At 47.5% G+C, this 25,257-nt stretch overlaps 1 protein-coding gene across 1 annotated transcript; it reads right to left on the bottom strand.

The window, feature by feature from the left end:
- Positions 1 to 541: 541 nt before the first annotated feature.
- Positions 542 to 24,640, bottom strand: LOC130030153 (serotransferrin-like). The gene is made up of 17 exons (XM_056121361.1): positions 24,484 to 24,640; positions 23,147 to 23,307; positions 19,147 to 19,255; positions 18,377 to 18,553; positions 17,642 to 17,789; positions 16,707 to 16,762; positions 16,040 to 16,206; positions 15,174 to 15,351; positions 13,564 to 13,715; positions 11,812 to 11,902; positions 11,052 to 11,090; positions 10,172 to 10,324; positions 8,344 to 8,488; positions 6,668 to 6,732; positions 3,836 to 4,020; positions 1,652 to 1,838; positions 542 to 734 (listed from the first exon to the last, which is right to left on the bottom strand). The coding sequence occupies exons 1-17, from the start codon at positions 24,524 to 24,526 to the stop codon at positions 700 to 702; spliced, it is 2,091 nt and encodes a 696-aa protein (XP_055977336.1). The 5' UTR covers positions 24,527 to 24,640; the 3' UTR covers positions 542 to 699.
- Between the last annotated feature and the right edge of the window lie 617 nt (positions 24,641 to 25,257).

Genomic DNA, 25,257 nt, shown 5'->3' with positions numbered 1-25,257 from the left:
TAAATCTCTACACTCATTTTTTGTCATCCCCTGAGTGCTCAATTTTCGTAACTCACTCCACAATCTTCTTTTGTTTTCCTTGGAAACACACACACACACACACACACACACACACACACAGAGCGCCACACACATGTGATTCCATTATAATGAAATTCTGCATGTGGATTCACATAGAAAAAAACTCTGACTGAAACTGTACCCTACTAGGATGATGTGGCTATGCTACCACAATCACTGGAAAATAAATGAGTGCCAATTTTAAGAAGGGCTCCATTGTGGGCCGGATTGATAGTACAGTGGACCGGGCATCTTCCTTGCATGTGGCTGACTCTGGTTCAGTGAGACCATTTGGCAGCCCATATGGTGTCCCAGCACCACCAGGAGTAATTCCTGAGTATAGAGCCAGTAGTAACTCCTGAACATAGCCAGGTGTGACCAAAAAACAAAACAAAACAAAAACAGAAGGGTTCTGATGCATATGAAATAGCCAGGCAGTATTTTAAGTTATGTTAGGCCAAACATTTAGGAAAGAATGAGATTTTTAAAAGATAAATCAATGACTTTTATTTGATGTCCTCTAGAGATGCCACCTCCACTCCATGGAGGCAGCCACATGGTCTAGGCAAGGAAGTCAGAGGAAAGCTGGGGTACATGTGAGCTTCATCTCCAGCTGCTGGTGGCCCCTTTTTTTGGGTCTTAAACTCTGTGGAAAGTGCAGGCTTCCAGGAGTTCTGGGAGGGCAAAGCAGAGAGATAGGAAAGTCAAAATCAACTACATTTATTTTCTATTTCGTGAATAAACACTTCACTCTGGTACTTGATGCCCTGCTCTTCTGGTGTGTGGAACCAGTAGTGTCCAAGCTGCCTTCTCATCATCCCCTGCACAGCCCCTGTGCTTCTCAAGGCAGTGCCACAAACTGAAGATGGAAACATGGCTTCCCTACCTTCTCTCATCCCAACCTGAGTTCCTGGGGAGAGAAGCAGCCTAGAGCCCTGATTTTGGCAGGTGAAATATGAACAGAGCACAGCAAGAAGCACCAAGCACCTGGAATTACCAGTTTCTGTGCTCAGATGTGGAGTGGGAGCAGAGAATAGCAAAGCCAGACTCTCTCCCATCATGAAGGATATAGAGTAAGTCAATGCGACAACAGTGGCAAAGGCAAACTTGTTCCTTCTATCAGAATGACAAGGGGAAGCTGTTAAAATACATATGTGCTGCCCAGGAAACAATATTTTAAGAACCCTGGTTCACTTCCATGCACACAAAAGTGAAAGAATAGTCACCCTGCACCCACATGGTATTGGCAGATCTTCCAGATTACTTCAAGTGATGAAGTGATATCCCTTGCTGTTATAGAGCAGCACAAAATGTGCATGTGCACACACCTGCTTTCTTTTCTAGTTGCAAGAGATTTCTCCACGGCTAGGTAGTTCATTACCTCAGTGCCCTGAGCCCAGGAGCCCCTCATTGTCTCCTCATGCAAGCAGTCTCTCAAAGAACTCCCAGTTCCGTTACTCCCTCACCCTTTCACCTTATTCACGTGGTCATCCTTCCAGGGGGCCACAGTCCTCTCTTCCCTTGGTTCCCCCCATCTGGAACCCTGCCTGTGTAAGGTCTGTGTTTCCCCCATGCTGTTCCCTCTACTCACGTGAAGTGGAGCACTGTTTCAGGTTAGCGGTGGCCTGGACAAACTCACTTCCTAAGTAGCTTTCATAGGTTGCTGAATCTGGAAGTTTGGCCAGACATAATGTGTCGTCCCTGAACAGAAGGTCCTTGGTTTCTGAGTGAAACATACAGAACTTGCCGGAACAGTCAGAGCCTCTTCCAAACTCGGCCTGCCAAATGGAGAAAAAATGTGTGAGGACCCGAGGCCAGGACAGTAAGTACAAATGGCTGGGCTGGAGGAGGCTGCAGCCTGGGGACTGGCCGAGGAAGGAAGGGAAACTGAGGGATATGCTACAGGGTCTTCCTACATCCATCACAGGCATTCATCATTTCCGGCTCCAGACTCAAGCTTCCATGAGACTTCAGAATTCTCTGTACAGAGTCTATCCTGGTCCCAACTCCTCCGCAATGTCTTCCTCACCCCTCCACCTTGGCCCCGACTTGTCTGAATTCTCTTCCCCACTTATTGATCACATTCCTTGGGGGATGCTCACGGGAAATAAAGAAAGAAACAAGTCCCTTCCAAATGTTACTGTGGGGGGAGATAGGAAATGTGAGCTCCTGGGTGGAGTGTGGTACTGGTTGTTGTCAAAAGTTCATCCTTGTTGCCAGAGTGGGTAAGGCACTTTCTGGGCATGCGGTTGACCTGGATTTGATCTCTGGTACCCCATTGGTCTCCTGAAGCTGCCAGGAACAATCTCTGAGCACAGAGCCAGGAGTAAGCCCTGAACACAGCTTGGTGTGCCCTGCATACCACTTCCCCTCGTCCCCCCAAAAATTCATGTTTGATTGAGTCTGATCCTATCTTGAAACAGAAGCTTGACTACCACCAATAGGAAATGTGTACTGGTGAAGGGTTGGGTGTTGGTACACTGTATAATTGAAAATCATGAACAACTTAGTAATTGTGTTATCTTATGGTGATTTAATAAAAAAGAAAAAAAGCAGAAGTGGGGAGAAGAGGCTCAATTACCTCAGGCTTCCTAAGCAGTGAAAGGATGATTATGCAGTTTACTAGCGTTCCATCTGCACTGAGAAAACTGCTCATTAAATGTGTAATGTTATTATTATTTTTTAAACGTAGGAGTACTGCAATTTATTCAGCCATTGATTAAGCTGATTGAATTGGGCATGAACTCCACATGTGTAATGTCATTAACACTCACTTTAAGAGAGCCCACAAAGATTGGTAATTTTTTTCTAAACAAAACTAATAGTGAAACAATAGACTGGGAGCTGTCATTGGGGGCAAGGTGATGGTTGTAGCTGAAGGAATCTTTAGGATTAGTTGGGGCCAGAGAGATAGTATAGGGGGTAGGGTGCTTGCCTTGTACACAGCCAACCTGGGCTCAACTCCTGAGCATTGCCAGGTATAGCTCCTCCAAAACCAAAACCGAAATAAAAGGGGGAACCCTTAGGATTAGAATATTCAGGCTGTGCATTTCCCCACAAGGGACCTTAAGTTGCTTGTTTTTCCAAAATGACAAGTTTCCTGGAGTGAGGGTCCAGGGTAAAGAGTCCCATTAGGGTTTTTTGTTGTTGTTTGGTTTTTGGTTTTGGTTTTTGGTTATTGGAATGGTTGTCAATCTGCCAAGCAAGAAAAACACAGTTCACATGTCATGACCTGTGTTTAGAAAGGTCTAGAAATAGAACCTTTGTCCTTCATTTTAAAAAGGAATGCAGGGGGAAAATTGGGGTAACACCGAACAAGTCTGTATGTATGTCTGTCCTCCCGTTGTTCATTGATTTGCTCAAGCAGGCCCAGTAACGTCTCCATTGTGAGACTTCTTGTTACTGTGTTTGGCATATTGAATACTCTGGGTAGCTTGCCAGGCTCTCCGAGAGGGGCGGAGGAATCAAACCCGGCTCGGCCGGGCTGGCTGTGTGCAAGGCAAACGCCCTACCACTGTGCTATCACTCCAGCCAAGATCAAGGGTGATCAGGAAGACAGACCTTGGATTGAGGACACATATATCAAACGGGGACTAATCTCCAATGACCAGGCACAGGCAGGCCTGGGAGATCTTTGTTCCCCAACCCATTCCCTCCCAAATCTAGTTTCCAGCAGGAGAAGGCTGCATGAGTCTCAGCTTGCATGCCACTGGGATCAATCCCAAACAATCCCCATCTACCCAGGGGAAACAGTAAGGGCCTGGCTACTCCATACCTGCTGGTCAAGTAGCATCTGGCGAACGCAAGCTGCCTTATCTTTCCGCGTAACCACAGCATGATTTGGGCCTCTGGCAAGGTGGCAGCTCTCAGCCTCAGTCACAGCCTTTGTGGAGCCATCAGTACACAGCAGCCGGAAGTCTTCCTGCTTCAGATCCTTAGCCCAGGCATCAGTGTTCTTTCCTGGGGTTCAAAAGAGGGGTCAGCCTCACCAATGCCTTTAGTCAAGTCCTCTTCCACAAGGAGTGACCAAGCCCACTGGCATTTGGAGGAGCCAGGGGCCAGTAAAGTATGCTAGTATTCTGGGGTGTGGAAAGGGAGAGATGCCCCCTGTCCACAGGAGATTAAGCTCAAACCAGAAATGTTTCTGACCAACCTGCCCCACCTCATCCTGGGATAGGGCGCAAAAAGGTCTACATTCTACTGAATTCAACCAGGACTTCTGGCTCTACAAGCAGATTGATACTTTCTGCACTATACCATGCTGGTACCACCAAGCAAGACTTTCCCTTCTGCACGTTGGGTCAATAAATTCTTTATTTTTATAGAGAGGTCACACCCTCAGTGATGAGGGGGTCTACCAGGTCCACACTTAGTGCTAGGGGCGTGGCAGGGGGCCCTGCAGTGCCAGAGAGCAAGCTCAAGGCTCATTGTGCCAGGCGATGCTAACCATTTGGGTCATATCCCCAGCCCCTATGCTAGTATTTTAAGTCTGATTTGCTCCTATTAGATCTATGAGCTCAGGCCTCTGTGTTGGTTCATTTCCTTTTCTCAGATCCTTGCATCATTCAATATTTTCTCCAAAAACATTTTTCCTTCCATCTTCCTGAAGCAATTCACAGTGTTGTCCCAGTTTCCACAACCCTCCCTCCTGCCATAAAAAGCAAGAATTTAATCCTTTATTAATTTTAATAGTTTTCATTGGACTCAACAAGTAACACATGGATTCACTATCATAACTTTTACATATAATGTGAAAATATTATTTTTCTACACTTCCCCAAGCTATTAGTTTTAATAGAAAACTCCAAATCACCTGCTTCTCTCTCATTGAGTCACTATACAAATCACCTCTCACATCTCTCCTTTCTTTACCTCCAGCCCACCACCACCAGCGTCTTTGTCTCCAAACTCATTCTGTTCTAGTTAGAAAGTTTAGCTCTTAGTGTTGAATATGATGGTCTCTGTCTTCGCCAAGACATAGTCTTAAAGGAGAGGAAAATAGAACAGAAACCAAATGCGAAATTCAGGGCACAGATAAAAGCTCTTTCTAGTTTGTGGCACACACTCTCCCTGGTGCTGTCTGAATTCAGAACCAGCACCTTGAGAACACATGCAGTAGACACTGACTAAGAAGGAGACGGGCTTTAGGTGTGTCTCGTGTGACACGGTAAGAGGGAGAGAAGAAAAGATTCTCTGGGAGCAAAGAGGATCCTAGCAAGACTTGGTGTTGGGACAGTGTAGGCCTGAAACTCAATCTTAAACATCTTTGTACCTTTGTAACTCATGGTGATTCAGTTGAAAAAGAGAAAAAGAAAAACAGTAAAATTGTTCTGTTGGTACAATAAGGAAAATCTTTAGGTGGGGAAAGGCAAAAATAATAAGAAAGAAAAACTAGTCAAACCTATTTTCCTTAAGTAAGTAGAGTTTCCACAGTTACTGAAGACTAATGAATTAAATAATAGCAATACCTAAATATGACTCCTACTGTGGAATGAGGATGTGCTGTATTGGAAGGCTTCTTGGAGGATTTGGGGATCTGCTAATTTACTCTAGAAGAGGAAGGATTTGAGGTTGAGTGCGAGGACAAGAGGGAGGGAATAACTGCCTAGACACTAACAAGTTCCACAGTGGGGAGAGACCAAGAGGGAGCAGGGACCCATGAGTCATTACTTGTGTGTTTGTTTTCTAATATTACAGCTATCCAATATTTATTCATCCACTGCTTTGATACCTACTGGTGATCATTTCTTGAAGCGATCATTAATCTTTAGTTTGCCAAAAGATAGTCTTTTATCATACTTTCCATATTTATTAATTAGGATTCCTTGATAGGGAAGTACTTTCCCTTCACTTTCATTAATATCAGAATGGGCTGTGTATTCTGATTTGATTCAATGGGTGGTCATCTCTCGCTACCAAAGTTCAATCCCATTGGTGCTCGGGGGTCAGTGGGGCCCCAGATGGTGGTTCTGGAAGGGAGGACATTCAGTACCAAGTACCAGGGATGGAACCACTTGAACTACATCTCTGCCCCCTATGGCTTCTTTTAATGCTCAAAATATCCATTCTGGGTCAATGAGAAGCCTTTCAAAAGAGCATCCATGTGTTTTGCCATGTCCCTTCATCCTAAACACTTCAGTGTGATATTTCAGACTCAACATACATATTTTTCCTGTCCCAGATAATCAGTTATCCCATGGGGCCTTGGATCATTCTAGTACAAAATGGTTCTAGAAGCCAAGATCTTGGTGCTCATTCTTACTGCTGCGTCGCTGTTCCTAGTCTTCTCAGTGAGCAGATCTAGGAAATGTAAGGCATAGTTTAAAGACCTATTTGGGATGCCTCACAAAGTTTCAATATGAATTGTGAATGTGATGAGTATCAAGTCCATTATAATATAAATTTCCTGAAGGTTCCTCAGAAACAACTGGGAACCTCATGGTCTTCACTGTTCCATTGACTCAGGTTAACACATCTCCCTTCACAAAATAGTCAGAGCCGGAGAGAACACTTCTTGACAGAGCATACAGCACTTCCATAAAGGTGTCCTGAGCATGGCGAATCTAGGGACTCTGACTTACGGGGACAGAGAAGGATGTGTACATACCCCCAGTGTTCTGCAGGACAGTCTGGTCTTTGACAAAGGCCACATCTCCTCTCTCAACCAGACACCTGCAGATTGCCAGAGACGGGGACAGAAGAGAGGAGGTCAGAGACACATCTGTCATTCAGGATTGCTGTCTTCTAGGTCCAGGGCTGGTCATGTGATACCAGCAATTAGAACTTCCCCTTTATCCTTATTTCACTAATGTCATGAAGATTATGTGTTTAATAAACAAAAAGAAAACAACCCTCCTATTTTCTTTTTATTTTCTTTTTTGGGTCACACCCAGCGATGTTCAGGGGTTACTCCTGGCTCTGCATTCAGAAATTACTCCTGGCGGTGCTTGAGGGACCATATGGGATGCTGGGAATTGAACCCGAGTCAGCTGTATTCAAGAAAAAACGCCCTATACGCTGTGCTCTTGCTCCAGCCTCTAACCTTCCTATTTTCTATGTAGTTATACACTCCACATTCTATACACTGAACCCTCATCAGAGCTAGGTCAATTCCTAGCATCTATCAAGATGTTAGTCATTTTCCAGCAAGGCTATTCCTTACTTACACCCTACTTTGTGAAAACTGGAAACTGTGAATTGTACTCACTATAACTCACATGGTCATTCTAAGCCATAAATTGGATCATCTTAATTTTTCCTTAATGATTTATAGGTTTATCGCCATTATTGTACAGCTGAACTACTCGTGAAAAATTAATAAAGTCGTGCCGGAATGACAGTACAGCGGGTAGGTCGTTTGCCTTGCACGTGGCCAACCTGGGTTGCATCCCCAATATCCTATATGGTCCCCCAAGCACCGCCAGGAGTAATTCCTGAGTGCAGAGCCAGGAGTAACCTCTGTGCATTGCAGGGTGTGACCCAAAAAGCTAAAAAAAAATTAATAAAGTCAAGAGGTGCACAAGAGTCTCTATAAAAAGGTTAAGCATAAAATAGAAGTGTAGCGATTATGTGCCTTCCTTTTGTGTATTTCCAGGTAAACATGGTTACAGTTTCCTCAGACGTGCATGAAAGCCTGGTTCAGACTCCCGAATCCTATATTCAACTATGCTAAGCTTTCCCTTACCTCAGCACTAGCAACATTTTTGTTTTCCTTCTTTGTGAGACTCTGTGTTATTCATACAGATCCACAGGTTAGATGTTATTAGCAACCCTTGCTCTTATTTATTTATTTATTTTGTCTTTTTGGGTCACACCTGGAAATGTACAGGGGTTACTCCTGGCTCATGCACTCAGGAATTACTCCTGGCGTGCTCAGGGGACAATATGGAATGCTGGGAATCGAACCCAGGTCAGCCGCGTGCAAGGCAAATGCACTACCCACTGTGCTATCGCTCCAGCCCCCCTTGCTCTATTTTATAATTGAAAAAAAGCCTTTATGCTGTCGAATGCACCGAAGGTGGGAGGTATATCATTTCCTAGCGAGAACTTCTAATCAGCACTGTAGAGCCAGTTCCGACTGTCAGTCACTGTGAGGTCTCTGGGGACAGCATCCTGGAGAGGCCTGGACTGTCCCTGTGTTTGCTAAGCTGGTACCCTCACACACGCAGGACTATGGGCTAGGAACGAAAGAATTTCACCCTCCTTCCTCAACTGAAACCCGTCAGGATAGGCGTTATTATGAACTATTCCTTCTATTCCTCTAAACGATTCCTTGAAACTCACCTGAAAGCCCCGGTGTAGCCATAGTATCTCTCATGGTTGTTGGGGACACACTTCTTTCCTGGAACACTTTCTGAGCCAGCACACAACTCACAGAGAGTGGAATTCTGCCGGTAGCCAGGGGCACAGCCTTGACTGAAAAATTCATCTGTGCAGAAGAACAAGAGGAAGTCAGTTCTTGCTGAATCCATTTGGGTGGCCTTCGCCTAACACAGAACAGGTGTGTCTGGCCAAGCTGGGAAGAATGGGCTCACTTAAAAGGAAACTTAATTGAGGATCGGAGTAGAAAGCAGTGAGCGTCGTAATTTGGCTGATAGAGTTCATGGGTACCCCGACAGTGGCATCACTTAACCCAAAGAGAAAAGAGATGGAAAGAACGTGTGCTTCCAAGGCTCATTCCCTGAGCTTATGACCCTGTTTTCATAGTCTCCTTCCCCGGCTGTTTTTAGAAGAGGCTTTAATGGACCTGAGAAGTCCGAGCCCAAGAAGAGACTGGGACATCTCCCCCACAGCTTTAACTGTTGTCTGTGGCTGTGAAGTGGTGGGAGGGGAGGGGGCCTGGCAGTCCCCTAGTAGAGTGAGAAACCAGAAATGCCACCCAGAAAAATTTTGCTGCCCACCAGCATTGGAATTGTAGCAATTTGATCTTATCTGTGAGGCCCTCCTCGGAACCCAGACTTGTCTGGTTCCTAACTGTCTTTAGAGGTCTCTCCTTTCAAAGTGGTTGCAAATATTTAGCAGGAAGGATGTAACAGGAAGTTCATGTAAATGAGAAAGAAGCAATAGAAAGCATTTCTCCAGGGCTAACTTACACAGAGACTTTCAGGAAGTAGAACTAAGCTATTCAGAGCATTGAGAACAAGGTCTGATTTCCAGACCCTCAAAGGGGCGCAGGAACTGGGAAGTGACCCGAGGAGTAGCAGCGATTATAACGTTCACACAATGAATACCTATATCCCCTTGTTTCTTACTAGTCAAAAATTTTTAAAATTCTCTATTAACTTTTTAATTGAGATACAATTTGTTTTGGGCTGGAGCGATAGCACAGCGGTAGGGCATTTACCTTGTGTGCAGCTGGCCCAGCCGAGCCGGGTTCGATTCCTCCACCCCTCTCAGAGAGCCCGGCAAGCTACCGAGAGTATCTCGCCTGCACGGCAAAGCCGGGCAAGCTACCTGTGATGTATTCAATATGCCAAACACAGTAACAACAAGTCTCATGATGGAGACGTTACTGGACCCGCTTGAGGAAATCGATGAACAACGGGAGGACCATGCTACCATGCTACGATTTGTTTAAACTGAGATATAACAGTACTGAGTTTCTGGTGTGCAACACATTGATTCAATATTACAAATGTATTACAAAATCATCTGGATTAAGTCTAGGTAATGTTCATCACTATATAGTTACAATTCTTTTTCTTATAATGAAAATTTGTAATATTTATTCTCTTCTACACCTTCAAATATATCATGCAGTATTATTAGCCATATTTACCATACTGTACAGTAAGTCCCCAAGAATTATTCATACCTGAAAGTTTATACTTTTTGACCACTTTTACCCATTTTCCTGCCCTCCTCCCAACTCTCTACATCTAGAAATCACTAATCTACTCTGTAGCTCTGAATTCAGTTTGCTTTTAGTTGTTTATAAGTGATATCATGCAGTATTTCTCTTCTTCTATGTCCTAAAATATTTAACTTTGCACAACACAGCAGAGAGAGGTGTTCAAGAGAAAGGGAACGAAAAAACAATCCGTATTCTCTCTTCCTAGTACACATCTCTGGGCCTGGCAGTGAGCATAGAGACCTCCCAAGAGGCACTCACCAAATTTACAGTGGTTGATCCTGTTGTAGAGCAGACCCATAGGTATGTTCCAGCCAGCGGTTCTGTCTACTGCAGTGTGGCAGGACTTCTTGCCTTGCAGAGAGTTCCAGGTAATACCAGATGATGCTTTAACCACTGCCACCGCAAGATACCCTATGAGGAAAACAACAAAAAGGGACTTAAGATTAATACCACTGGGCCTCCTCAAGTGTCCGTCTGCCATCAGAGCCTGTCAAATCCCTACAGAAACAAAATTATTCATTGTTCCTTATTTGAAAAGATCCTACCATTAACTGACTAAAGTGAAATACAATTCACTTTATCAGATTATTCAGAACTTTAAAAAAGGCTTGCTCTTCAAGCCTTGCTTGTCTCTGCATTTATTTACTTCATTATTTCCACTCTGGAGAAAGCTGTGTTCTCCCTTGAACACATTTCCTCTCTTTCTCTCCTCTCATATCTTTAGAAGCAAGTTTAGTTCAATAAAGAATTACCTTGCTTCTCAAGGGGGAAAAAAGGAGTAAGGAGACTGGAGAGATAGTGCAGAGGGTAAGACTCTTGTCTTGCGTGCAGACAACCCAGATTTGATCCCTGGCACTCCAGCAAGGCTCAGGGGACCATACATGGTACTGGAGGTTAAGCCTTGGTCAGGCATGTGCAAGGCAAATGGCCTGATCACTGTACTATCTCTCTGGTCCTGAGTGAAATTTTCTGAATGTGAGTCATGGCAAAGGTAAAAAAATCCACATTCTTTTGCATTCCAAAAATTTATTTCTTCCACTGCATCATCTATCTTTGATTTTCATTGACGTTTACCATGTCCTTTCTCCAAAACAACATGAATTTATTTTAATTCACACAGTTACCATTTCCAGCTCACCTTTTTCTGCTGTGTTTGTACAGCCAGCATCTTGGGTTTCTGAAGAAAAGAAAATTAAGAAATCATTAAACACTCATGCAAAAATCATCTCTTCCTCATGCCATTGTTCAGAGTAAAACTAGAGTCTACATATCTCTGGTTCTGGGCTGGAAAGGTAGCCTAGCAGGTAAGGCACTTGCTTTGCACACAGTGGAGCCAGGTTTGATCCTTGGCAACACATATGGTTCTCTGAGGCCCAACTGATCCCTGAGCAAAGAGCCTGGAATACACCCTGGGCACCACCCTACTGTGTTCCAAAACTCAAATAAATACGTATCTCCACATTCCCCCTAAGTAGAATCTCTGGATTCTGCAAGATCACTGGCCTCTGAAAATTAGCCACAAAATACTGTTTTCTGCCCCATCTGTCCTCTGTCTCAGTGGTCCCTGAAACTCTCTCTGAATCCCTGCACCAGGACAACAGAAAAAGCTGTAAGTTTTGGAGGCAAGGAGACTTTAGGGAATCCCAGCTGAGAACTTGGCTCTCCTCTGCAGTGGGTTCTGCGTTAGCTGGAATGTCACAGGAACAAAGTCCCCACCTCCATGCCTCTGGTGGGACGTGTCAGAGAAGAGCCTAGCCTCACCAGAGCAAGGATGGGACAAGGGAGGGGCAGTAGGAGATGCTCAGGGAGCAAGGGTTTCGGGACTGCTGTGCTAAGAGTCTTTGATTTTCCCATGGCCCTAAGAGAATAAAGCACAGAGAGGCGTCTCCTCCACTTACTGTAGTTCTCTGCCAGGACGGGCATCAGCCCACACTTGCCCGCTATGTACTGATAGCCTCCATCCAAGGACATGGCGTCAGCCTCTCCTTTCTACAAAGACACCAAACATCACAGCAGATGAAAAGAGACTGTCTCCTGTGCCACCTGCCCACCCCACTTTTTCTTGAAGTTGACATACTGAAGGTCCCCAGAGAGACAACAAGTAAAAAGTTCTGCATCCCCAAAGGATCCGTTGGTACCTTCAGCCTGGAAAAGAAACTGTGTCTCATATTTACCCAAACCTAATACACTGATGATCAACTCTGGGTACCTTGCTTAGACTTATCAGAAGCCCCCTACCCAGTCCTCATTTCCTGTTTCAAAGACAGTCCCGCAGCATCTTGGACACATACAACTGAAGTTTCAATTGTATGACAGATGAGTGGACTGGGGTCTGGACACTATGTCTGTGCTTTCTGATTATCACGAGAGCTGAGTGCTATTTCAGTGCTTGGTGTAGATGATATTTTGGTGTACAAATGAAATATATTTAAATTAAATTTCAGGTTTTACCACTCCTGAATTACAGAGGTGTTAGACTCAGCAAGAATGCTAAGCTTTCCACTGGAATGGCAATGTTCTTTCAAATCAAATAATTAAATAATATGTGCACAACTTTTTAAAGAAAACATGTAAAAGATAAAGGTAAAGGCCCTCCCGTTGATCAACGATTTGCTCGAGCGGGCCCAGTAACGTCTCCATTGGAGACTTTGTTGTTACTGTGTCTGGCATATCGAATACTCTCGGTAGCTTGCCGGGCTCTCCGAGAGGGGCGGAGGAATCGAACTCGGGTTGGCCATGTTGGCTGCGTGCAAGGCAAACGCCCTACCGCTGTAACAAAAACATGCAAGTATGATTTACAAAGGCAAAAGAAGTAAAGAAGTTTAAGTGGTAGTATGGAAAATATCTAAATAATTGCATTCCATCCACACTGGGATATGTAATAATTAAATAATTGTTTTTTCTAGATTTAGGAAGGCCAAAGTGTGCTTGGTGCTAAGGCACATACTTCTGTAAAGTCCTAACTTTAATCCCCAGAACAGCAAAAATTTCATTGTATTTTCTAAAACTACGATATGGGGAGTGGAGAGATAGTATAGTGGGTAGTGCTCTTGCCTGCATGCAACCAACCTAGGTTGGATCCCTGGAACCCTATATGGTGCCCCCAAGTCCTCAAGGAGTGATCCCTGAAGACAGTCGGAGTGATCCCTGAGCACAGAGTCAGGAGTAATCTCTGAGCACAGTCTGGTGTGGCCACAAACTAACCAAACAAAAAATCAGGTGACTTGAGAAATATTCAATAGCTCTCCAGAGCTGTCTATCCCAATTAACAAGTTTTCCCTCTGAGCTCGAAGATTACAGACCTTCTTATTTTCTTCTTCTTCTTTAGGATTTTCAAAATTTCAGAAGCAAACATAGAATGTTCTAGTGATCAACTAAATGAAGCCTGCATAAACACCACAGGCTGTTATACCTATCTGGCATCCCCATCTCTTATTATGACTTCCCAAGCAGGCACTCCTCCATTTGCCCTACTGTGTGCTGACCCAGAAATAATTAAGGCCCTAAGAAGCCCTTCAGAGCTATAAACTCAAAAGTGCTGAGGCTTCTTTAAGGTAGACACCCCCAAGGAAGACATGGTTCCAGGGATCCCGATTCCTATGCCGTTCCCAGGAACAGCAAGATGCAATGGCAGGGATGCTGTGACATACCGCAATCTTGGCAATGCAGTCCTCTGTAGACTCTGTTGATTCGCACTCAATTCTGCCTCCGCTGTTTACACTCCACTCATCACACTTGGCCCTCTCATGGTGACCCACTGCACACCACTTCACCTTCTTGCATTCATTTGGGGGATCCGGGCCTACGGCATGAGAAGAAGGAGGACTAGAGATCAGATGAGCCACCAGAAGTCACCTGCTGGTGATAAATGCTGCTGTCTTTGCGCAACTTCTGAGATTTTGCAGCAATATCCCGACAGCTCCCACCCCAGGAGCACTCTTCAAAAGTGAAGGCAATAATGGTCTCTTGGTTTATTTCTTATCATTTATATTTAGCTTAAAAATAATTTCTTTTGAGATGTCCACTCTCCTCTCGATTCCTGAGTAATCAATCCATCACTCCTGGCTGTTTGATATGTTTTCCATCTTCTTTGAGAAATTGCATTAACCAGCTACTCTTATTTATGTACTGGTAGCTCATTGTTCCCTCCAAGGGAACACAAACTCAACCAGGGAGAGAGGCCGACTTATTCTCTGTGGCCCCCATTGTTCAGGGCATGACTGGTGTTGTTCATGGTCAGTGCAGTAAACATCAGCTGAGTGCGGGTCACCTGCTGCCCTTGCAGACTCAGCTCAGTTCTCTCCCTCACAGAAATCTCTCCTCAATTCCAGGATTGCTTTTCTTTGTTTTGTACTCTCAGAAGACCATGTTCTTTCATTTTGTTTTGTTTTTTATCATCTGAGCAGATTATTTCTAGTCATTTGATAGAGTAGCTATTTGTGAGTGAATTTGTGTCCCCACTGGGAAAGTGCCCTGAGAGCAGGATCGAATATACGTCTCACCACAGGATGCCCCGCACCTGGCACAGCGAAGGTTAGACTGTCAGTTCATTCAAGAATGAGTGGTCAGGGGCTGGAGCGATAGCACAGTGGGTAGGATGTTTGCCTTGCACAGGCCAACCGTGGTTTGATTCCCAGCATCCCATATGGTCCCCTGAGCACTGCCAGCAGTAATTCCTGAGTGCAGAGCCAGGAGTAATGCCTGAGCATTGCCAGATGTGATCCAAAAAGTGGAAGGAAGGAAGGAAGGAAGGAAGGAAGGAAGGAAGGAAGGAAGGAAGAGGGAGAGAAAGAAAGAAAGAAAGAAAGAAAGAAAGAAAGAAAGAAAGAAAGAAAGAAAGAGAGTAGTCAAACAAGACCCCAGCGGCATACTCAGGAGCAGAAGCGACTTACGTAGTGCTCCAGGCTCTCCATGCACAAGGCAGCCAGGGGGATGAGCTGCAACTGTGCCCATCGGTAGTGGTGCTTTCTAGTTGCCTTACTTGTGCCAGGCTAATAGCATCACAAAGTGGACAGAGCGACCCTGACTTTACACAAAGGGATGATTGCAGGTATAAACCCCAAGTCTCTTCAAATATAAATTTTCTACCCTTTGGTTACAGCCAGGGAGGGAGAATGCCACAGAGCTTCCAGCCAACTCTGGGCAGCACAGAAGGGCAGATAAAGAATCATCAGGGTGGTTGTTCAGGTCCCATTGCTGGTGCCCACCCTCTCCAGGCTCCCGAGTCCCTAAGATCACATGTTCCCTCTGTAGCACTTACGTGTGTCCTCCCTCACATTCCGAGCGCTGGTGACATACATGTAGCCCAGGTACAGCCAGGTGTCCATCTTGGCGGGTACCCTCAGGAAGCCCTGGGTGGAGTCCTTAAACATCAGGTCCTTCCCGTGAGGAGAGCTGAAGAGCTGGAACTCTCCTGACTTTCCTCTACCGAAATGTTCCTGTTCAGGGCAAAACACGATCGTTAGTGACTTACAGTGACCATGGGAGGTTGCAAAATGAGACTGAAGGTAAAGAAAATCCCCAGGAAGCAAAGAAGCAGGAAAAGTTCCTACTGCCTGAAGAGAGAGCAGTGAGGCCTGATCTTGCACCCTGGTGCCTCCTCCACTCACAATCTCACCCCCGTGGCCCCCTGCTAGCACTCCTGTGTCTGTGCTCCTGGATGGATTGGCAGTGCTCTGAGAGCAAGAAACACATCCCTCCTTCCACTTAAATTCAGGACAGGTAGAAGAGGGGAGAGGCATAGAAGTGGGCTTCGCTTGGACGTCCCACTGCTCTAGGAAAGCAGGGCTGAGATTTTGTAGCTGAGCTGAGGGACATTTGCAGTGATGTCCTTTTAAGGTCTTGCAAGGGCTCTTGGGAAGACTGTTGGCTCTTGAACTAGAAAGGCAGGTTTAAATGGGATCAAGCAGAAAGGACCACTTTTGTGTACTGGTTCAACATGAAGAGTCTTGAAGCCAATCAGGCAGGACTAGGCTCCAGTGACTGCGTGCATCTTGGTAGTGGGCAAGTGAAGGAAGTTCTATGTGGTTCCTATTCTGCCCTACTTCTACGGTGGCACACAGGGATCAAAGGAAAAGCCCCGTCAAGCAGGGCCCTAAGCAGGAGGGGGCAGGGAGGATGGGGCACCTGGGCATAGTTGAGAAGCTCCCAGATCTGGTCCTCTTTGCCGCCCATGCTTCGGGCCACCACAGCGTGGGAAGGGACGTGGGCCAGGTGGCAGTCCTTGTATTGGTCCACTGGCTTCCGGGTGTTGTCGGGACACAGCAGCTCATACTTGTCTTTGTCGGGACTCTCTGGCAGAGAAAGAAAGCCCAGGTGAGCTCACGACAGACAGAACCCCAAGTTGTGGTTCTTTTTCCCTTCCCTTAGAATTGCCCTGAACCATAATCTGTCTGGAGTGATTATTGGGAACCAGGAATCTGCGGGAAACTGACTTGTTCAACATCCCTGAGTCAGGGATGGGCAGGAAAAATAATCTTCTGATGTGTACAGTGGTGACTGCCCCACCCCACAGTAGCTCTCATCGCAGCAGGCCAACTGCAGACAAGGTTGGCCAGCCCGCCCCCATCCGTTGCTATGGCAATAGTGACAAGGAGGCAGAGTCCCAGTGGCCTGGAGATGGACTGAGAGAAAGCAGCCCCTGAGTGTAGCAGAGCCCCCACAAGATACAGTTTGCACAGGGAGAAACACAAGGCAGGTCCTTCTGCTCCTATCTGACTACTGACAGAAGGATCAGGAGAGCAGGAAACCCACGGAGGGGAGGGCATCTGCCAACTCTTCCCCCATCACTCACCAAGTGCTGTCAAGTGCTTGACAAAGGCCACTTCCCCGGCATCATCAGCCAGACACCTGCGGGCAAGAAATCCAGAAGGTTCCTGCCTGGCCACCCTTCCCTCTGCCCTTCGCCCACCATCCTACACTGGACAGGGCAGAGTTTGTGGGTGGCCCTTCACAATGTGCAGCTGAAGGACTACAGGCGTGAACTGTCAGAGTACCACTGAGATGCAGGGTTGGGGGTGTCCTCAGTCTGCGCCCCAAAGCAGTCAAAAGGCACTAAAGACATTTTCACACAGAGAAGAGTTTTCAACTTTTTTTCCGGGGTGGGGCGGGGCTGGAGGAAGTGGGGAGGACACAGTGTTTCCAGAGAAGAGAAACATGCCATTGGCTGGTTAGAAAACTTGAAGCTATAGAGGAAGGAAAACAGGGAATATTGGGGCTGGAGTGATGGTACAGCGGGTAAGGCGTTTGCCTCGCACGCGGCTGACCCGGGTTTGATTCCCAGCATACCATATGGAGTAATTCCTGAGTACAGAGTCAGGAGCAACCCCTGAGCATCGCTGGGTGTGACCAAAATAAAAAAAAAAGAGAGAGGGAATAATCAGCCGCCATGCAAGCTGTGTGCTAGGGCAGGGTACTCATCATGGCTGCAGCTGATAACAGGCGGGTACTCATCACGGAAGACTGACCTGGACACCAGTGATACCCTGGGCCTTCCCGCTCTGCACAGTGCCAGGAGAGGACCCACTGGCCGCATCTAAGAGTGCTGGGGAGGGAGAAAAGGTCCCCAGGAGAGGAGTTTCCTGATGGAGTCAGATGGAGGTGGGCGTGCCAGCCTGGGAGTCCCTGACAGGACCCTCTGGACACCTCTCCCTGTGTCTGGGCCCTGAGGGGTCGTCCACGCTGAGCCGAAGAGCACCTTCATTACCGCAACACAGACCAGTCACTCACTTGAGGGCGCCCGCATAGCCGTAGTAGGGCTCGTGGGTGGAGCAGGCGCACTTGTCAGCTCCTGCGCCCGCACACAGCTGGCACAGCTTGGGGAAGGTCTTTCCGTCGGCACACGGGACACAGCTGCCCCCGAAGAAACTGGCCACCGCTGCTCAACAAGGAGACAGAGACCACAGAGTCTGATCAGCCAGTGTGACCACAGGCTCAGGAGGGAACAGAGCCGCCCCGAGCCCACATATGTTCCATCACCCAACTCGGGGCCTTCCCAAAAGGAAAGAGTCCTCCTACTGCTCACAAAGAATTCTGCTGCCACCCCCTGCATTTCTGCCTCCCGGCCTTGTGAGACTGGAGGCTCAGACAGAGGGAGGCCTGCCAGGGATATGCGGGCAAGGCCACGGCCTCAAGGGAAAGCTCCACATAGTGAAACACGCTGGGTGGGCTGGAAAGAAGGCCTGGGAAATGCGTGACCAGTCCCGACAACAGCCCTGACAAAGGCCCTCTGCTGCCCTCTCCATTTCTCAAGAAGGCCTCTGGGGGGGGGGGGGGAGGGGGGTGCTGGGAACCGAGAGAAGAGCAACCCTGGCCGATACCTCCTCAGAGCGGCTGAAGTCTCACACCTGCCAGTTTGGTGCTGGTTCACCTTCCCTCCACCCCCAAGTCATCACACCCTGCTGAGTGGCTGAATGGCCCCAGCAGGTCCTGAGTGGCGGAGACCCCGGCCTCCTGCCCACTCACCTTTCTGCAGAGAGTCATGTGGCTGAGGCAGCTGCCAGTATAGCAGGCCGACGGGAATGTTCCAGCCGGCGGAGCGGCCCAGGCCCGTGTGGCAGCTCTTCTTGCCTTGGAGCTCATTAAACTGGAAGTTGCTGGTCTTCTTCACCACTGCCACAGCATAATAGTGGGTCTGTTTATCTGCAGAGAGACAGCAGGGCAAGAGTCGCTCAGCCTGGGCGTAGAAAACGGGGCTCATTCTTGCGAAGGTAAGAATGACGGTCCTGTGCATTTGGGACCTGGATGATCTCACCTTCTCCGTCCCACACTTCCCAACAAAAAACCTGACAGGAAACTGGAGATGTGGGAGCAGGTGCCACATTCCCGACTCTCGCCACATTCCCAGCTCCCGCTAGGCATTTCCTGTCCACTGACAGAGGTGTGGGACTGCAGGACAGCCACGTGATGCTGCTGCAGTGCTCTGGCTTGCATGGGTCATGCCTGTGGTGTTTGGTGGGCTGTTAAATACAGCTCAGCTCTCAGGAGTTTGGGTTAGACTGCACGCAGCAGGCCCATCCCTTCAGGAAGCACATTCGCTTCCCACCAGCTCTCATGCCTCAAGGCTCCCAGAGCCTGGGGGTGGCTCTTGGGGGTCTCTCCTCCTCCACACTCTCCCAGCTGTGGGGCTGCATCAGCATCTCATCTCCGCTATTTTAACAAGATAAGATGCAGCGTCTACCTGGGGGAGTACAAGACCCACAAACGTTCTCCTGATTCTCCCCCCGAGAACTGACCCGCTTGGGAGCCATAGTACTCTGCCACCACAGGCTTCAGGTTGTAGGGCGCCAGGCCGGCCTCGAACACATGACCCGCATCCAGCGTCACGGCATCCGCCTCACTGTCCTGAAAAAGAGCCGATCAGACCTCAGGGAGGCTCCCTCTTCCAAGGAGGGGACACCCAAACCTGGATGTGTGCAGGTGACTGGTGGGTTTTTGGGATCGAGGGCCAGAAGAACCTTCCCTGCAGTCAGACTAGCCAGTAGGCACAGGCGTCTGCCTCCCTGGTGAGGGAATGGCCCCGTCTTCCTCTTGCGAGTGGGAGGGATGGAGTCATACTCTCCTTCCCAGCCCTGCACAGCAGCCTTCAGGGACTCTTGCTTGCTCTGTTTCCTGCCACTTCACATTTTGAGCCAAGAGCTCGCATCTTTATCTTGGACCCCCTACTGAGGTCTTTTTTGGGCGCCTGACAGCCCCTCTTAACCGGGAGGGGAGCCTGGACAACCTCATGTCATCTCATCTCTTTGCTTTCTACTTGGTACTTCCTGTCCTGGGTCCACATAGCTGCAGAAGCCTTCAAGGACTGGCCCTCCCTTGTCTTATCCTAAGTGTCAGGCTCTGATTATTACTTTCTTCACGGTTCATTGTTTGTTTAATCAATTATTTAGACAAGTTACAGTTCACTCTGTCCAACTCAGCTCCGTTTTATACTTTTTAAAGTTGACAGCACAGAGCGTACAGCTCTTGACTGCCATGCAGCTAACCCTGCCCAATGCCCTGCACTGCCTACGGTCCCCTGAGCATTGCCAGCCATCACACCTGAGCACAAAAACAGGAACAGACCCTGAGTACTGCTGGGTATGACCCCCTGAGCCCCAGACTAAATGGAACCAAGTTTAAGCAATGAAGTTGAAGTAACTTCCCCAGGTCAGACAGCTAGTAAATCATGCGGTGTCCCTTCTGCTTTCTTTAACTTTCTGCTTCTACTAATTCACATCTTTAAACTTGCAATATTTATTTGAAATGTTACAGATGCCTTACCACTATGCCTAGAATTTATTTGTTACTAAAATGAGAAACATCATATTTTCTGTACTCTTAATATTTTTCTTAAAATATCTTTAACCAAAATGACTTTTCTAGAAATCCTTGCCAGTATACAAATTAAAAGGCAAAAGTTTAAAGATCTGTATTGTTATAGGTAATAAGAAAATTAAGCTTCCTAAATGAAATTAAACAAAACATAATCTGATTCTTTTTGTCTGGCTGAAATTTTTATTGGCCATGGCTATTTTGATTTTATTGTAATAAAGTACATAATATAAAGTTTACAATTTAACTATGTTAAAATTCCCTTTTTATTTTTATTTTATTTATTTCGGGACAGACACCTGGCAGTGCTCAGGGGACACGTTTGAAGATGGTCAGGGAAACAAATGTGGTGCTGGGATTCAAACCATTGTCATGAACATAGCTACATACAAGGCAAATGCCTTAACCACTGTACTATCTCTCCAGCTCTATTTTTTTGTTTGTTTGTTTTTGAGCTTTTCCCAGTAGTGCACAGGGCTTACTCCTCACTCTGTGCTCAGGGATCACTTCTGGCAGTAATCACTTCAGGAGACCATATGGGGAGCTGATGATTGATCGTGGGTTGGCAGCATTTAAAGTGAGCACCCTATCCACCGTACTATTGCTCCAGTTCCAAGCACTCATAACTTTAATAGTACAATTAGTGCTATTAAATATTGCAAACACTACAAAATATCATTGGGCTATTGAGCACATTCATGTTGGAGAAAGACCTTTTTATTCCATAGCTAGACACCACCTATGAGACTATCTTTGTGACTTTCTTGGTATCACAAAAATTCCAGAGACTCTCCCTACCTGCCAAACATACCATAAAATAAAAATAAATAAGCAAACAATGGCTGTAGCCAGAGCAGCTCTTTAAAGTCTAAGCTTTAGCAGAGCCTCAAGGAATCAAGAACCAAGGTGTTTGCTAGAGCAGCCCAGGTTCCCAGAAGACTCTGAACTAGCAGGAAAGGTTACAATCAAGGTACAGATAACCAACCCAGGAGAAGGTAAGTCACACTGTGTGAGCAGCAATGTGAACAGACTTGGGCCCCTGAGGTCTGTGGAGATTAGGACGAACAGATGCATTGGAGAAGAGCATCATATGAAGGACCCTGTATACCATGACGGCTATGATCACACAGCTTAACACAGAAAAGAAAGTTAGCAGGAATCAAAGGAGGAAAATTAAACTGGTATGTCCAGAAGCAATATATATATATATATATATATATGTAAATAAGTGGATGAATGGACAAAAAGTCTATGAGACATGGTTAAAGTGAGAACCAGTAAACTAAAGTTATGTTTTAGAATTTTTTTCCTGCCAAAAGGGAGTGTGGAGATGGAAGCTATGAAAGATGGATTAAAGGATCTGGAGACTGGGGGATGGAACATGGTACGGTGGGCAGGGTGCGTGCCTTGCACATGGCTGACCCAGGCTCTATCCTGGGCACCATATGGTGCTTTTCCAGGAGTGATCCCTGAGTGCAGAACCAGGAGTAAGCCCTGAGCACCACTGGATGGAGTCCGAAAACAAAACAGAGCAAAAAGAAAAAAGATCTGGAGATTAGATTTAACTAGGCATAATGAGTTATCTTAGAGTTCTAGAGTTTTGTTTTTAATAGAAAAATAAAAAGTATTTAAAAAGAAAGTGTCTAAAAATTTTCCTGACTGATGAAAAACATGACTCCACAGTCTAATATACCCTGCACTGCAAGCTAAGCACCAAAATTCCCAAAGCTTTAAATGTCACTGTGAAATATGAAATATTATAGACCAATTTCAACCCCTGATGAGAATAACAAATAACTGAAAACAATCCAAACAAAACAGAAAATAAATTCAGAAAATAAAAAAAAATAACCCATGCTATACTAACACACTGAATTATTGTGGAGCTGTGAAATGAATGAACAATAGCTATATTCAACAACCCAGCTGACTCTGATGAATATAATATCAAGGAACAAAAAGCAAATCTGGAAGGACAACACATAGTAAAACCATGTTTACAATTTTTAGAGCAAAAACCTGCAATTTATTTATATACTCCTTAAAATTAAAAAAAAAAAAAAAACAAGAAAGTCTAGAGGGGTGTGTGGGCCAGAGTCGAAAGTATCAGAAATCAAGACTTATAACTAAGCCATGATTTAGTCCAATTGTGCAACACACACACACACACACACACACACACACACACACCCTAGATCAATCTCTACTAAATCACAAATCCTGGAGTTAATCATGCCCTGATAAACGAGCCTTCCCTCCCAACATCATCCCTCTTGCCACTCTCCTATCTGCCCTGCTGCTGTCAAATTGGCTCCCGTCCAGCAACTCAATAACCCAACCCTTCCCCCAGCCAGCCCTGTGCACACTCTGTCTCAACCGCCCGGCCTACTCTACCCACAGTGTTTCTAGTCGGATATCCATGCCTGGGTAGGTATAATCAGCTTCATTACTCCCCCGAGACATCATCATACCGAGCACAAAGTGCATCTTCCCCATAACTCTTGTTACTCTTTCCCTTCATGTCCACTAACACAATGTGCAATTGCAGGCTTGCATATTTCAATCATACGCAAGTCTGATTTTGGAGAACCTAAAAAACAAAGAAGGCACTATTCCTTGAGATTCACTCATATCAGGCTCTACCGAACCCTGTCATGTGGTCATTTTGATTGCAAACTGACCTTTTCTCTCTTCCAAATCAATATTCTTGGCGCACTCTCTCTGATTTTACAGATCAAAGTGCTTTCAGGCTACGTTGGAATTTGCCCGTTGAAGACGGCTGTTCCTTTCCGAGTTTTGGAAGTGATCCTCTTAGCTGTGGGTCTGACTCCTCCTCCCTCCAGCCTCCTACCCTTGAAGCTAGAGCTGTCCCAAAATGGTAGAAGAAGGGGAAAGTGGGGGCAGAAGAAGGCAGCAGCCGCTTACCGAAATGGCCCTGATGCACTCTTGAGGAGAGGTTCTCCTCACACAGGCCATGAGGGGACCATCCGCAGGAAGGGCTTTCTTGAAGCTGGCGCACTTGCTGGCCTCATGGTTTGAGGTGGTGCACCATCTCACGGTCAGGTCGGGGGAAGCCAGACACAGTCCTAAGGGACAGAGGTCAGAGGTCCCTGAGTCTCGCTCTGAAAGGTCTTCTCCTTCCAGGCTCTGACCCCTCATCCTCCCGAGCCCCACACTCTGAGTCTGGGCTGTTAGTGACCTCCCAGCTGAGTGCTGCCCAGAGGGACAGTCTACTCCTCTGTGTCCTGAGTCTCTCTCACCACACAGGACTGCGGGGGTGGGGGGGACATAAGCCTCAAAGGACTTCACTGAAGCTTGTTAGCATCACTCAGGGGCCAGCAGGGTGCTGGGAGATTCTTAAGAAAGGATAGATGGGGCTGGAGCGATAACACTGCAGGCAGGTTTGATCCTCGGCATCCCATGTGATTCCTGAGTGCAGAGCCAGGATTATCCCCTGATCATCCCCGGGTGTGACCCATTAAAGCCAAAAATAATAAATAAATAAATAAATAAATAAATAAATAAATAAGGAGAGATGTGAAGAGTGGGGTGCTGCCCCAGATTACCCTGCACACACAGAGCCTGGCCAGAGTCCAGACTGTCTCTGCTTAGGGAGCAAAAGAAGATACCCTGGGGGGGGGGGGGCATTGTCCCTCTGTGTGGCCAGCAGACAGGAGGGATAAATTTGCAGGAGACACTTTCCCACCAGCCACTGTGCCAGGAAGGACTAGAAGCCCCTCAGCTCCAGTGTACACTGTGTTTCCTTGGAGGTCCCTCCGTCTCCACCTGTCTTTAGGTGGGGGGGAGGGGGGACTCTAAAGCCAGAGGTGCATGTGGCCATTACAGACTACTGTCACCCCACCTGAGCACTGGCACTGCCCCAAGCCCTCTGCCACCCACACTGTGGTCCAAACAGCAGAAAGCTGATGAAGGCTGAAGAATGACGACACCCAGCTGGGGAGGCTGAGGGCAGGCGACCCTGGCCATCTGCAACACCCTCAGGACCCAGCTGGACTGGACTGAGCAGCTGCAGCCGCGGGGGGCGAGCAGGGTGCTGGGAACGCAGGTCTGCTGTCCCTCAGGACTGGAAGATTCGGTGCATGGAGAGCAATCGAGAGCCAGGAGAGCAGGAAGAGAAGAGGGGCAGACTCAGCCCACACAACCCCCCAGGTCGTGCCAAAGCCGCTGCAGAGGGCAGAGGGGCCGGGACGGGGTGGGCAGGGGAGGAAGGCCGGTGGCAGGGCCCGGCCGGCCGCACTCACCCAGGGCCGCGCAGGCCAGCAGCGCGCTGAAGGCGAGCCTCATCCTTGGGCGCTCAGGAGCGGCTGGTGTGTCCCCTGTCCGCGCCCGCGCCCCTTTATCCCCGCGCGCGCGGGCACTGCGCAATCTTTGACCTCCTTGTTTGCTCAGCCCTTGCCCAACCGGCCCTCACCCCGCCCCCGCCAGTCCACCCACGCGGGTCACCTCACTGCCAGAGCCCCCCAGGGTGGAATCCGGCGGAGAAATGCTGACTGGGAGGGGATTAAAGACTCCCCCCCCAACTCCGCCCCCACCCTAGTTAATGCGGCTTTCTCGGGCTGCAGGGGAGCGGAGGTGCTGTGCGCAAGGTGGATGCGGGGGGGGGGGGTGGTGGGGGCGGGGCGGGTGCTCATTGCATGCAGGCGGTTTGGAGAGGGAAGGGGGCTGTTGCCAGACCCCGATTGAACGGGGCAGCTGCAGAGCTCTGTGGAGAGCCCATCAGCAGAGAACAAAATCGCCTCAGCCGCAGAGACAGGGCAGCGAGGGGCGCTTGCCTGCTGCATTAGACTCTAGGAGCCCAGCACCCCTTTCGGCCCCCTGATTCCTCCAGGGCTGATCCCTGAGGGCAGAGGCAGGAGTAAGCCTGAGTACCTCCAGGGGGTGTGCTGCTCCCCAATAATTAAAATAATGGAGATGGTGCTCTTCATTCTTGAAAACAAGAGCAGTGAAAAACCAAACGAATGCATGAAAAACCCGACATAAGTCACACTATAGACCCAAGGCCCTTGGTTTGCTCC

The sequence above is a fragment of the Sorex fumeus genome, unplaced genomic scaffold, assembly GCF_029834395.1.
Source record: "Sorex fumeus unplaced genomic scaffold, SorFum_2.1 ptg000044l, whole genome shotgun sequence".
NCBI classification, from domain to species: Eukaryota; Metazoa; Chordata; class Mammalia; order Eulipotyphla; family Soricidae; genus Sorex; species Sorex fumeus.
Note: the sequence above shows the minus strand (reverse complement) of the source record. Positions and strands in the feature narration are given on the sequence as shown.

What these genes read in the sequence shown, in the direction of transcription:
- LOC130030153 (XM_056121361.1), bottom strand. Translation starts at nt 24,526, where the DNA reads ATGAGGCTCGCCTTCAGCGCGCTGCTGGCCTGCGCGGCCCTGG. An exon ending in AGCTTCTCAACTATGCCCAG is followed by an intron (nt 15,352 to 16,039) that starts GTGCCCCATCCT and finishes TGCCCTGAACAG; the next exon opens with GAACATTTCGGTAGAGGAAA. An exon ending in AGATGCTACTTGACCAGCAG is followed by an intron (nt 1,839 to 3,835) that starts GTATGGAGTAGC and finishes TCCATTTGGCAG; the next exon opens with GCCGAGTTTGGAAGAGGCTC.